Source organism: Morus notabilis, unplaced genomic scaffold, assembly GCF_000414095.1.
Source record: "Morus notabilis unplaced genomic scaffold, ASM41409v2 Scaffold794, whole genome shotgun sequence".
Classification (NCBI taxonomy): Eukaryota; Viridiplantae; Streptophyta; class Magnoliopsida; order Rosales; family Moraceae; genus Morus; species Morus notabilis.
The window spans coordinates 602,258-615,306 of NW_010359940.1; the positions used below are offsets into that span (position 1 = coordinate 602,258).

General features: G+C 34.5%; 2 protein-coding genes across 2 annotated transcripts in view; both read right to left on the reverse strand.

Annotated features, from left to right (window-relative positions):
- Window positions 1-3,809: 3,809 nt before the first annotated feature.
- LOC21402142 (IAA-amino acid hydrolase ILR1) lies at window positions 3,810-6,828 on the reverse strand. The gene is made up of 5 exons (XM_010095486.2): window positions 6,421-6,828; window positions 5,228-5,353; window positions 4,830-5,147; window positions 4,556-4,684; window positions 3,810-4,285 (listed from the first exon to the last, which is right to left on the reverse strand). Exons 1-5 carry the CDS (start codon window positions 6,802-6,804, stop codon window positions 3,905-3,907), a joined length of 1,338 nt encoding a protein of 445 aa, XP_010093788.1. The 5' UTR covers window positions 6,805-6,828; the 3' UTR covers window positions 3,810-3,904.
- A 4,259-nt stretch (window positions 6,829-11,087) lies between these two features.
- LOC21402143 (IAA-amino acid hydrolase ILR1-like 7) overlaps window positions 11,088-13,049 on the reverse strand; it is a 2,710-nt gene continuing 748 nt past the window's right edge. The window contains exons 2-5 of the mRNA XM_010095487.2: window positions 12,430-12,555; window positions 11,986-12,300; window positions 11,688-11,816; window positions 11,088-11,599 (exon numbers count right to left, since the gene is read on the reverse strand). Coding sequence (XP_010093789.1) covers window positions 11,228-11,599; window positions 11,688-11,816; window positions 11,986-12,300; window positions 12,430-12,555 — 942 coding nt within the window. The 3' untranslated portion in view covers window positions 11,088-11,227. The remainder of the gene's footprint in view (window positions 11,600-11,687; window positions 11,817-11,985; window positions 12,301-12,429; window positions 12,556-13,049) is intronic.

Below are 13,049 nucleotides of genomic sequence, written 5' to 3' on the forward strand. Positions count from 1 at the left end.
CATCGATGCACGGCTGCTTGCAACTGTACGACCTGCAAGTCAAACGTAATTATACCACCAAAAAAAAAAAAAAGGATTTAAATATCACCATTATTAGTTTTTCAATGAGTCGGAATCTCTGATGTTCTACTTCAGGCGCATTATATTGTTGACATGTGAATTTGTAATTGATTAAAAAAAAAATTGTAAGGTGATGATTAACATGACGATACACATTGGGTGCGTTTGGAATTGGTTCCAAAACGTTTTTATTTTTTGTATGAAAATGAAAACGAAAACGTTTTTATTTTCATTTTAGAATCATTTCTGAAAATGCGTTTGGTAGTTTTATTCTGAGATTGTTTTCAGTTTTAAAAAAAACTAAAATTGTGTTTGGTAGTTTAATTTTTAAAAACATGTATTAATATTTAAACTAATAATATATTAAATAAATATATTAAATAAACTTATCAACCCATTTCCTTACGTCATCAATCAACCCAAAAACGGGGCCAAAAACAAGAAAAAACGAAAACCCATTTCTAGATGAGGAGGGGGTGGTTAGGGGCAGTGAGGTCGAGGCGGGAGAGGAGGGGAGACTGGGGGGGGAGGCAGAGGAATTTGAGTTGATTTTTTGATTGAGATTCGATTACAGCTTGGAATTGGAAGAAGAAGAAGAGCAAGTTGTGACTTGGGGCTTATATTACGATTACAGCTTGGGTGTGTGGGTCCATCGGTCGGGGAAAGAAAATGAAAATGAAAAACTGAAAACAATTTTCAATCGTTTTCAGTTTTGTTGAGTTTTTAAGAATAAATTAAAAAACGTTTTCGTTTTCTGTTTTTTAAGAAATGCTGCCAAACGGCTTCCTCAGAGCATTTTCAATTTTTAGTTCTTGAAAAACGTGAAAACGGAAACGAAAACGGAACCAAACAGGCCCATTGTTTCTCTTACTTGAATAGTGAGAACAACAAAGTCAAAATGTTATAAATTTTGGTCCTATTCATTTAATTAATTTGACTTTAAAATTTGAATCTTATTACATAAATTTTTTTAAAAAATAGTCACATTTAATTTTTTTTATTATAATAAAAAATTCTCTTATAAAATTTCATCTCAACTCAAATTAAAAATAAATTAAATGAGCGCTTTATATACAGTGGTGTTTTTGAATCAAAAGTGTAGTTGTGATTTGGATTAGACCTACATGATTATCATTAATTCTCGGTCAATAAAAGCTGTAAATGAGTCTACATAAGGAAATTTCAATGTTGTCAAAGAAAGAAAAAATTATCTGTCAATGCAATTTGGGGAAATTTAATGAGAAAAAAAAAACTACAATGGAATTGCATTAAAAAAAAAAAAGCACTACAATGACTACAAACAAGAAACTTGAAAAATCATTCACATTTAAACAAATTTCATTTAAAAAGAAAAAAGAAAAAAAAATACTAAGGTGATGTTTGGTAGAGGGATTCATTTCCTGATTCGAATTATGATTCGTGGTTCGATACAGTATTTTTTCTCATAAAAAATACACGTAAATTAAAAATAGTTTTAATTACATAATTTTAATCAATGAACCAAACGGACTCTAACTTGAATGAAAACTCGGCCTCTAGGAGATATAGGCGTGGCGGCAGCCGGCGGTCGGTGGGATAAAGCGTGGGCGGCGCTTTGGTACATGGCGGTGGGAAAGAGAACAAATGTCGAGTCTGAAAGGAAAAGAATGTTAGGGAGGGAGTTTCTTTTTTTGTTTTTTTTGTTTTTTGACTGGTTAGATCTGAAAATTTGATGAATCTTAAAGGGTATACTAGTAATTTTAATTTCCACATCATCTTTTACCGAAATTGGAAAATTACATTCTTACGGTAATTGTGAATCAATCAATCAATCAATTTAGGAAATCGAATATCGGTCCTTTTTTTTTTTTTTGCTTTTCGAACGAACTCTAATTGAAACATTCCGATCTCCTAAATTGATTGATTGATTGATTGAGAATTACGGTAAGAATGTAATTTTCCAATTTCCTAAAATTATCTCGAATCACCTTAAGAATGTTTTTTTTAATTAATTTTTTTTTTGAACTTTCCGATTTCCGATTTACCTAAATTTCTGCTAGCCGCTTTCCGATTTCCGCATCCGAATCCTCAACTTCTCAAACGAAAGGAAAAGAAACGATTTCGGCATCCGAATCTTCTCAAAAGAAATGAAAAGAAAAGAAAAGATTCTCGCATCCCCAATGGTTGAACCACACCTGCTTTCCGATTTTCGCATCCCCAGTCGGCCATCGCAAAAGAAAAGAGAAGAAAAGAAAAGCAAAAGCCACCCAATCCAACCATGCGAATCAGAAAGTTTTCTCGATAAACACGAAAGCAAGGATTACCATTGGATTGTTCAAGTTCCAACAGAGAATTAGAGAGAAAGAAGTCGTCTTCATCAACAGTCGCCATGACCAATAATAACAATATCTCTGCAGAAAACCAAGCCTGGTGCTACCTCACGGAAAATAATTCAGAAAGCTTCTTAATCCCCGAAGATGTCTCCATCTATATCAATCTTCACATCCTTACTCTTAACACCAAACACCAGATCCTCACTTTCGACGATCATGATTCCAACATCCCCCCCCCTGGGAGTTCCGCTACGACCACTACCCGGATTCCATTGGATTGCTCCTCCGTCAACCCTGGCCCGTTTTGTCAAATACAAGGCAATCCCTCAAGCCTGGCGATCTCGTCCTCTTCTATCGCCACCCAACTGATGGAAAACGCTTGTTCATCCGAGCCATCTCCCAAACCTCACTTCATTCTCAACCTAATCAATTTATTCCACTAATCAAGGTATTTAATTTTACTTTTTTTTTTTAAAAACTAGATCTTCTTTAATTCTGTTTATTTTAGAGATGATTTTTTTTATTATTTATTGAATGGGAAAAGATAATAATGATATATAATTACAAATTTCAACTATTAGATTGTGGTTAATCCGGTTGAAATTTTTCTTACCAACTAATGTCATAATTGAATTTTAATAGGATAATTAAAATTCTACACAAAAATTAGGGGTAGACAAGATTTTAAACTTTAAATTTCATATGTATTTTCTATGTGAACCAAAGAGTAGTGTAGTACTGATTGTTATTGTGTATTTGGTTTACCCTCCCCTTTTAGAGTCGTGGGAAGTTAAGCCAGAAGACCTTCCTGCTTTGCGAGCTCGCAAAGTTAAGCCAGAAAACCTTCCTGCCTTGCGAGCTCGCATAGAGGTATCGCTGTTTGAACCATATTCTGAGACACTTGTTCATTATTACGAAAAGTACGAAAGTCGGGATCCAATGCTAAAGCCTCAATTGGAGTTTCATCCTAAATTCATCAAGGACTGCATGATTGTATTGGTCAGCTATACGCAGTTTCCGCATCAATCTGCCATTGCTGCGAAAATTGGTTGCTGATGCAAATGAGGAAACCGAGTTCGAAAAACTCACCAAAAAGGTTCATGAGACCAAGAAGTGTCTCGAGATTATTACGAAAGAAATCGAGTCCGCTAGGCTTCATCTTCAACACTGGAACAAAAAATTGAGGCAAGAATAGCTATAGAGGATCTCAACGCATAAATGAAGAGTTTTGACTGACTCGATACAAATCGTTTTCTATAGCTCTTCCGTTTATAATTTTATCAACTAGAAAACAAAAGGCTTTTGTATTAGTTTTTAATTTATCAGAACAACTTTTACTTATTAGCTTAACTTTATCAACTCTTTGAGTTTTATTTAATGTGATTCTCCCTTTGTTGAATTTTACATGCGTACGGTGTAATGCTTAAATGATGGAATCAGAATTTTTGTGGTTGTGTTATGCAAGCTTAAACAACTGTCTTATTACTTTTTCACTCATCTAAGTCTATAAGTTTGGAAGGCATTAGATGTCATTAATAAGTAGGGTCAACAATGTTGTTTTCCAAGTAAGAGATTGCGACGGCAGCATTTAGAGCTGCTCCTATAGGAAGAGCTTCTTCATCAACAAAAAAGAAAGGAGAATGAAGTGCTTGACCCGATTTCAGACTCTCATTCTTTATCCCGAGTACAAAAACCGCAGCAGGGATCTTCTGAGAGAAGAAGCCAAAATCTTCTGATCCCATGGTTACTGGAAGAAGCTGCACATTCTGTTCCCCAAGCAAGGTCTCTCCAACCTTCTTTGCATGTTCATATAGTGCTTCGTTGTTAACCACCACAGGATAAGGCAAAGGTGTTTTCTCCATGAACTCCACCTCTGCATCACATCGATGAACGGCTGCTTGCAACTGTACGACCTGCAATTATATCCAAAAAGGAAAAAAAAGTAAGTATCAGCACAATTAGTTTTTCAATCAGTAAGAATTTTTGACACTCGACTTCCAGGGCACTGTAGAGTTGACATGTGAATCTGTGATTGATTATAATAAAACTGATTAACATAATGATACATAGTGTTTTTCTTACTTGAATAGTAAGAATGTTATTAGTCAGAAAATGTTTATAAACATTATAACTAGTGGTGTTTTTGAATCAAAAGCTGAAAATGAATGTACATTTTATGTTACCTCTTTGATCCTTTCCTGGATGTAAGATAAACCTTCAGAGGTTAAGCTCCTATAGGTACCCCCAAATTTCACATACTCAGGGATTACATTACCTGCTTTACCTCCCTCTATGAACCCAACTGTTACCACCTGCGTGATCAAATATATGTATCATGTATCATGTATCACATCATAATTCAATATACAAACTCCATTCAAATCAGATAACAAATGGTTAATTCTGTTTAGATAAATGTTTGATTAATTTCTTGCTATATGAAGACAAGAAAATTACTCTGGCCTCAAGAGGGTTTGTCTCACGAGACACAATCTGTTGGAGAGAAAGGATTGTGAAGGCCGCCGCAAGAATTGGGTCTCGATTATGATGAGGAGTTGCAGCATGTCTGCCCTTCCCTCTAATCGTGACTGAGAAGAGCCCGGCGCCAGCGAGAATCGTCCCAGGCCTTGAAGCAATCACACCAGTTGGATACGATGGCAAAACATGTATGAAGAAGATGCCGTCAAGGTCATCAAGAGCACCGGGGTGTTGTAACATATGGTAAGCACCGGCATAGCCCTCTTCCCCAGGCTGGAAAACTAGCTTTATTGTTCCCTTCAGAGAAACAGAAAGAGAATTTGGTCGCAAAATGTTTAGAGTTAAATACCATCTAGAGTATGTACTTAAACTTGTACCTTAAGCTCATCTTTTTTGTTATGAAGTAATTTGGCTGCTCCCAATAACATAGCTACATGAGAATCATGACCACAGGCGTGCATTTTGCCGTCTATCTTGCTCTTGAATTCCCACTCCACTAGCTCCTAACATTGGTGTTATTGGGTTTAAAGGTATTAGAAATTCATAACAAAGACGAAGTATTCCATATAATCAGTCACTTAGTATAGGCAAATTGAGGAGTATATTGTTATAAAAAAATCTTTTACATTGTTAAGATTCAAAAACCCCAATTCTTACTATTAGAGAGCAATAAGAAAAGGAAAACAAAAATAAGAAATAAACAAAACACACACATAGAATCTGCAGTGGTTCACTCAAATGTGAAAGCTACACAGAATATCATTACACTATACATATATATATATATATATAAAAGTATACAAAACCACTTTGTGAACACGAGACAGAAAGAAAAAAAAAGGACAAAATTCAATTTACTATCAAAATATTTCCCTGAGTCTCTTTTTTCTCTCTAGGACATACTAAAACATGGGTGGAATACATAAATATCCCCGGAAATTCCTCTATTAAGGGAGGCTACTGTCGGTTGATCCACCGTTGACCTTACCGCGAACATTGCAACACGGCAGGCGAGAAAAATATAGAGTATAATTACGCTCTACACAATTCAACGTACATTATCCTTAAAAAAAAAAGGTACATTACAACCAGCAGGGAAAAAGAAACACGAAGTAAAGCTGAAACGGCGAAGGATAATACAAATGTGTTTCACCTTTGACACATTTAGACCCGTTCATTTTACCGATTCAAATTTTTAATTTTAATTTTATTATAAAAACTCTCATAAAAAGTCACAATTAATTTTTTATTATTACGGTGAAAAGCTCTCATATTAAATCACATATAAAATTAAATTAAAAACTCGAATTTGTAAAACTGAACGAGACTTTAATTAACACGCAAGTTTCTAATGCTCTTAAATTCAGTCACTATTAATTGTCCATTCCAATTTTGATCCAATTAATTAGTCCAAAAACAGTAATCCCACAAATGATCTTAATCCCACTATATCTCTCCTCTAATATCTAAGCAAACCATAATAGTTTCAGTAATTCATTCACCAAAAAACAAAAAATAACTAAATAGATAAATAAAAGTAGTCACATTAGAGTAAAAAGAGAGAGAAAACCTGTAAAGGCAGAGCATCCATGTCGGCTCTGAGAGCAAAAACGGGTTCAGAGCCAGACCCAATAGAGGCAACGATTCCAGTCTCGGCAACCGGCCACGTGTACTGAATCCCGAGCGAGTCGAGCTCGGACCTCACGAGTTGACTCGTCGCCTGCTCTTGAAAACCCAGCTCCGGATACTGATGAATTCTCCTTCTGACCCCTCTCATCCACTCGAAGAACTCGGGCTCTCTCGCCGATTTCAGCAACTCTCGACTCAGAAACTCGAGCTCCAATTCTTGGGTATTTTCTTCCAAAGCCCATTGTGGTTCCCACAAAGTTGATGATATCAAGAAGAAGAAGAAGAAGAAGAAGACGAAGCTCGTGCAGTGCATAGCGCAATACATTGGTTGAAAAGAAACTCCTGATTTGCAGACACAAATGAATTGACTTTAAAATGGTGTGCATACACACGTGTGCGTATATTGGTGTAAATAATCACGTGGAAAAAGGTGACAACTGGTCTAAATTATTATTATTTTTCTTAATACCCTTTCAACATAATTATGATATGCAATACTTGTGAAATTTTCTTCTTATAACCATGTAAAATCGTAGTTTTGTGTGTGTAACACTGGTTCGTTATAATAGTTAAAAAACGTAATTTAATACATGTAAGCTGTAGTATTGAGTATTATACTTAAAAAAAAAAAAAAGAATGTCCGGACTATGTTACACAAGAATAAAAATAAAGCTATATTTACCGGACTGTATACGTGAGACTTTGCCCAGAATAGAAAAATAATATCATGATACGCTTTACATTTTTTACATAATACGGTATAGGGTGATTTCATGGGTCCACGATACATGTATGTGCGAATTTATTACAAGGTATGGCCATACTGTTATGGATATGTTTTTAGCCCGTGTCAGTTTTGCATTTTTTTTTTTCAATTTTTCTGTTGTGATTAGATTTAATTGTGCACAACTAATAGTATTTCTACCGTAAAAAGCAGCATATGTAGCTATAGAGTAAATGAGAGAATTTCTGGTGATAATAGTACTTTTCTTTCTTAATTCAGTCCAAAAAGGAATGGTTCCAAGCTTCTGATCTGATTAGGTTCACTTATTCAATTACATGCTTTTTTAGGACAAACATTGGCTCGTAAAGGAATTAATACGTGACATAAAAGCTTCAACCATTTTCAGAGAAACATGCACTTCTGGTCCACTAATGGTTGTCTTTGGTAAAATCGCATTAATTTGTGTAACTAATTACTTTCTATGATAATTTTAAGTGTTAGAAAATCACTCTTCACTAAAATTTTGTATTGGTATGGAAAGTTGATTTCGTCACGCTGTAAAACCTTTCTAGTTTTTTTGTTCATAATGTCTGGAAAAGCTTGAAGAAATTTTTCGACAGGACAGGAATATTTCTGCTCATTTTTCTCTACAAAATTTTAGAGATCGAAGTACCAACAGACAAGGTTATGCAATAAACCAATAAGTTGAAAAACATCCGCTTCCCTTTTCTGCTAATAATCAACAGTTTTATCATATAGTACTTAGCCATCTATTATTAATCCAAATTTTACTGACGAATTATTTGGTAACTTGTTACCGCTTTCAAAAAAAAAAAAAAAAAAAATTCGCGATCAAATTCTATCCCCGTTGAGTATTGCACAAACAATATTGAACTGTGTTTCATAATTTTGATACATGAATTGATGAATAAGTAAACATGAACATCTTATTTCCAATTGTACTCGTAACAGATCATAGAAAACATGTGATTAGTAGCGCGTCCTGTTGAGTTTCATTTGTCACATAATGTTGTCAAATTCTAATCACAATTTGTAGAAGTCAATATGAGATACATATTATGCATTAAAACATAATTCTCTTCTGAATATAGCTGGAAAGAATAATTCTCCAAGAAAGAAATAGCCACAGCAGCATGGAAGGCTGCTCCGTGTTGGAAGAACATCCTCATCAATGACAAAGTAGGGAGAGTGCGACCCTTTAATATCCGATCCTAAGCTTTCGCTTTTAACTCCAATCATGAAAAATGCAGCTGCCATTTTTTCTGTATACAAGCTGAAGTCCTCTGCTCCCATGGACATTGGAAGCAAGTGCACATTAGGCCCTCCAACTTATCCGTCCTTTTACGTGTGCTTGTACATTGTTTTGTCATTGACAGTTACTAAATATGGCCTTCTCTTGTCTAGCATGAAATCTCCTTTTGCACTGCACTTATGCACTGAAGCTTCAACAACATACCAGGGGACGCAGCTGCCCTCGGCCCTACATACCTCTGCCATTGATTACATGACAATTCTTAAAATACAGTTTTTTCTATGTGCTTGGGCAAAAGAACTTGGTAATAGTTTGTTTGATTTTTGTTTGTTTTTATTTTTATGTAGATGAGATTTGATTTGTTGTTGATATTACTACCATGTTCTTACTCAGTGGACACAAGTATATAAGAATGTAGACTCGTAAAAGAGCTAGAGTCAAATTATTATTGGAGAAGAGATTCAGGAACGTTGTCATTCAACTCAGAAAGAAAAGAAATATCGAAATGCCCTCTTGTCTTTACAGTGTGTCATTTTCTAAAAGGTAGTCTACACCGGTCGTAAATGGAGTAAACAATGCGCTATGACAAGTAAGGTTATCATACACTTTTGGCCAAAAAGATGGGGAGGTAGTCCCACATTAGTTTTGAATCAAAATGAGTGGCGTTCGAAGTCTAGATAAGGAGTTGAAAACCTTCTATTTTTCCAAAGGGCCTAAAGCCTTTTCTTTTAAATTTCTTAAAATGATTTCAAGGAGTAGCAATCCTAAAAGCCCTAAAATAAAAATTTCCAGCCTTTTAATAAAATTGAGAATCTTTTCCACCAAATAAGGGTCTTTTTAGAATGCCAAACTGAGGCGAACGCACAATACTCCTGAAATAAAAAGAGATAATCAATCATATTTTGTTTTGTTTTTTGTCATTTTCTTTTTTTCTATTGTGAATTATGATGAAAGGTTAAATGGAATGATCCTTAGCACATAGGTTTAATGTCTTTTATTCCTGTATTTAGTCGTATTCGAAGCGACAACATCATCTCAATCAAATTAATATGAATGTGTTAACAAAGAAAAGAAAAAAAATCCTAAAGCTAGAAACTTTTTTGCAAAATTTCTTAACATGTAAACCTCTTAATTATATATACAATTTTAGATTTCATCAGATTTAGTTATCAATCAAATCATGAAGATATCTTTTCTTTGTGTTTAGCTCCAACTAGGTAATTACTTCACTTGATTCTATTTAATATTTATGGTCAGTTTGAAAGGTATACTCAAATCATAATTCTTGATTTTAACGTTTAAAATTCAAATCTTTTTAGAGAGAAAAACACTGTAATAGAATTAAGAATTTGAGTTTCAGTATATAAAACAAACATGCCCTTAGTGATTAACGTTGAAGCTACAATTTAAAAGAAAAACACTGTAATAGAATTAAGAATTTGAGTTTTAGTATATAAAACAAACATGCCCTTAGTGATTAACGTTGAAGCTACAATTTTTAAGGCTATGAAGCTACAAAAATCCTCACAATCACATATACATTTGTTGTTTATAAATTCCTTCCGGAAGGATGGTCCTGTAAAAATGTAAAGTTTATTTTATGTAACAATAATGTTCAAAATGTGTAACACTAAATTAATTACTCGTTATCACTATTTTTTAACGTTATTATTATGTCAAATGAACAACGCTAGGAAGATTTTCGGTGATGACAGTATTTCTAGAGTTAATAGTAGTTTTTCTAATTAATTCAGCGGAAAAACAAATCATTTCCAGCTGCTTCAGAAATGTGTTGATGAAAATGAAATATTAACTAATTAATGGATACTGTTTAAGACCAGTTTACGCTCACTCTCATTCAAGTGCATGCTTTTTTAGGACACACATTGGCTCGTCAAGGAATTATACGTTATATAAAAGCTTCGACAATTTTTGGAGTTAGATAGAAACATGCGTTTATCGCATTAATTTGGTGCTAGAAAATCACTCTTCAATAAACTTTTGTATTGGTATGGAAAGTTGATTTCGTCACGCTGGAATACCTTTCTATTTTTGTTTATAATGTCACAACAATAAAGAGAATTGGAAAACATTGAAGAAAATTTTTCGACACCACAAGAATCTTTGTACTAATTTTTCGTCACAAAATTGAAGAGATCTAACTACCAAAAGACAAGGTTAAACTATGAACCAATAAAGCATATAGAACTAAAAGAACTAGCCATTTATTGTTAATAAGGATTCTTCTATGGTAGAGTCTCAAATCAATAGGTGCACATTTTTAAGGTTGGATCTGATCAACATCATATTAAAATGATTATATATATATATATAGATACATAATGACACTCTATAATGCAAATTTGACTGCTGAAAAACAAAAACCTTTCGGTAATTTACCTTTAATTCCCAAGTCCTACCATACAAATCACCAATGATAATCGAGAATTTAATGATGAATTATTTGGTAATTCGTTACTTTTTCTAAAAATCGAGATTGAATGCTATCCTTAACTCATTTTGGACGAACAATGAATTGCGTTTCCTAATTAATTGGATACATGATGAATAAGTAAACATGAACACCTTATTTCCAACTGTACCTGTGACATATGATAGAAAACATTGAACTTGTTCTGTTGAGTTTCATTGGTGACATATCGTTGACAGACATCAAATTCTAACCACCATTTGTATGGGTCGATAAGAGGTAAATGTTGAGGATTAGAACATAAATATTGTCTTCTGAATTTATAGAGAATGATTCTCCAAGAACGAAATAGCCACAGCAGCATGGAGGGCTGCTCCAATTGGAAGAACATCCTCATCAACAACAAAGTAGGGAGAGTGCACCTCTTTAAGATTCGATCCTAAGCTTTTGTTTTTCACTCCAATCATGAAAAATGCAGCTGCCATTTTTTCTGCATAGAAGCTGAAGTCCTCTGCTCCCATGGACATTGAAAGAAGGTGCACATTAGGCTCCCCAAGTAAAACTTCTCCGACCCTTTTCGCGTGCTTGTACATTTCTTCGTCGTTGACCGTTGCTGGATAGGGCCGTCTCTTGTCTAGCATGAAATCTACTGTGGCACTACACCTATGCACTGATGCTTGAATCTCTATCACCTGTGTGTCGAATATAGCAAATCCTAATTCAGGACAAAATCTTATAGAGAGTTTTAAGTTAGCCCATTAGCCCCTTTGAACAGCATACCTCTTTGATCCTTTGTTGAAGGTAGAACAGACCTTCTGAAGTCATGCTCCGAAAAGTGCCTCCAAATCTCACTGTCTGTGGAATGACATTTTCTGCCCGGCCTCCTTCAATGAACCCTACTGTGACTACCTGTTAACGATCGACGAAGATAAACAGCAAAAAAAAAAAAAAAAAAAAAAAAAAAAAAAAAAAAAAAAAAAAAAAACAAAGAGAACTAGGTCTTGTTAGTTTTCCATACTTCCAAACAAATATAACAATAACAAGTTTGGAACTTGGAATGGCTAAAAGGATTTCTCACCGTGGCCTCAAGAGGATCTGTTTCTCTTGAAACAATGTGCTGAAGTGCAAGAATAACGGAGGATGCTGCAAGAATTGGATCTCTTGTGACATGAGGCGCCGCGGCATGTCCACCTTTTCCTTCAATTTCGACCGCAAATCTGCCGGAGGCAGCAAGGAAGGGACCTGGCCTTGACCCTATTGTACCAGTAGCCATTTCTGGGCTGACATGTAAACCGAAAATAGCTTTAACCTTGTCAAGAGCACTCTCTTGCAACACATGGTACGCCCCGGCACGTCCCTCTTCAGCGGGTTGAAAAACAAGCTTCACAGTGCCCTTCAAATCAAATTTTAATTTCAAAAGTTGAGACAAAAATAAGAAGAAGATTATGATAAATTCAAGTGTTCTACATTGTATTTATTTATTTATTTTTATTATTATTTTTTTGTGTCTTTGGTTTTATACCTTAAGTTGATTGCTTCTGCTTTGAAGTAACTTGGCAGCACCAAGCAGCATTGTAACATGAGCGTCATGGCCACAAGCATGCATTTTGCCATGGTTCTTGCTCTTATGTTCCCACTCAACCAGTTCCTTTCAAATAATAATGTTGAATATGGACATTAGACTAGCAAAATTCATAAGAAGTCATTCACACACCTTATTCAGTCCCTCCCAAATAAAGATCAGAAGATTTATAAGCAGGAAATCAAAAAGAAAAAAAAAAAAACTATGAGGTGGAATTCAAACCTTTTCTGAGATGAAATTTATATTCTGATCTTAGATACATGAATATTTGTGTTGCAAATTTCTACTTAGGTGACTCTAGTTGCACACCATCAATAACGGAGTCCCTGTATAATCTTGACTTTTGAAATTTTAGTTCTTATAAGTGTTTTTAAAAATTAGAATTGTGCTATGATATTATGTAAAAAATTTTCTTGAACCCCTTTTAATAATCTAAATTTATAACTTTGCGCATATCTAATAAAACACTATCTCTTATATATTTCATATTCGCACCAACTAAAAAGATTTTCTGACTTGGTCATTACACACAACTATCTAATCATAAATCACCCTACACG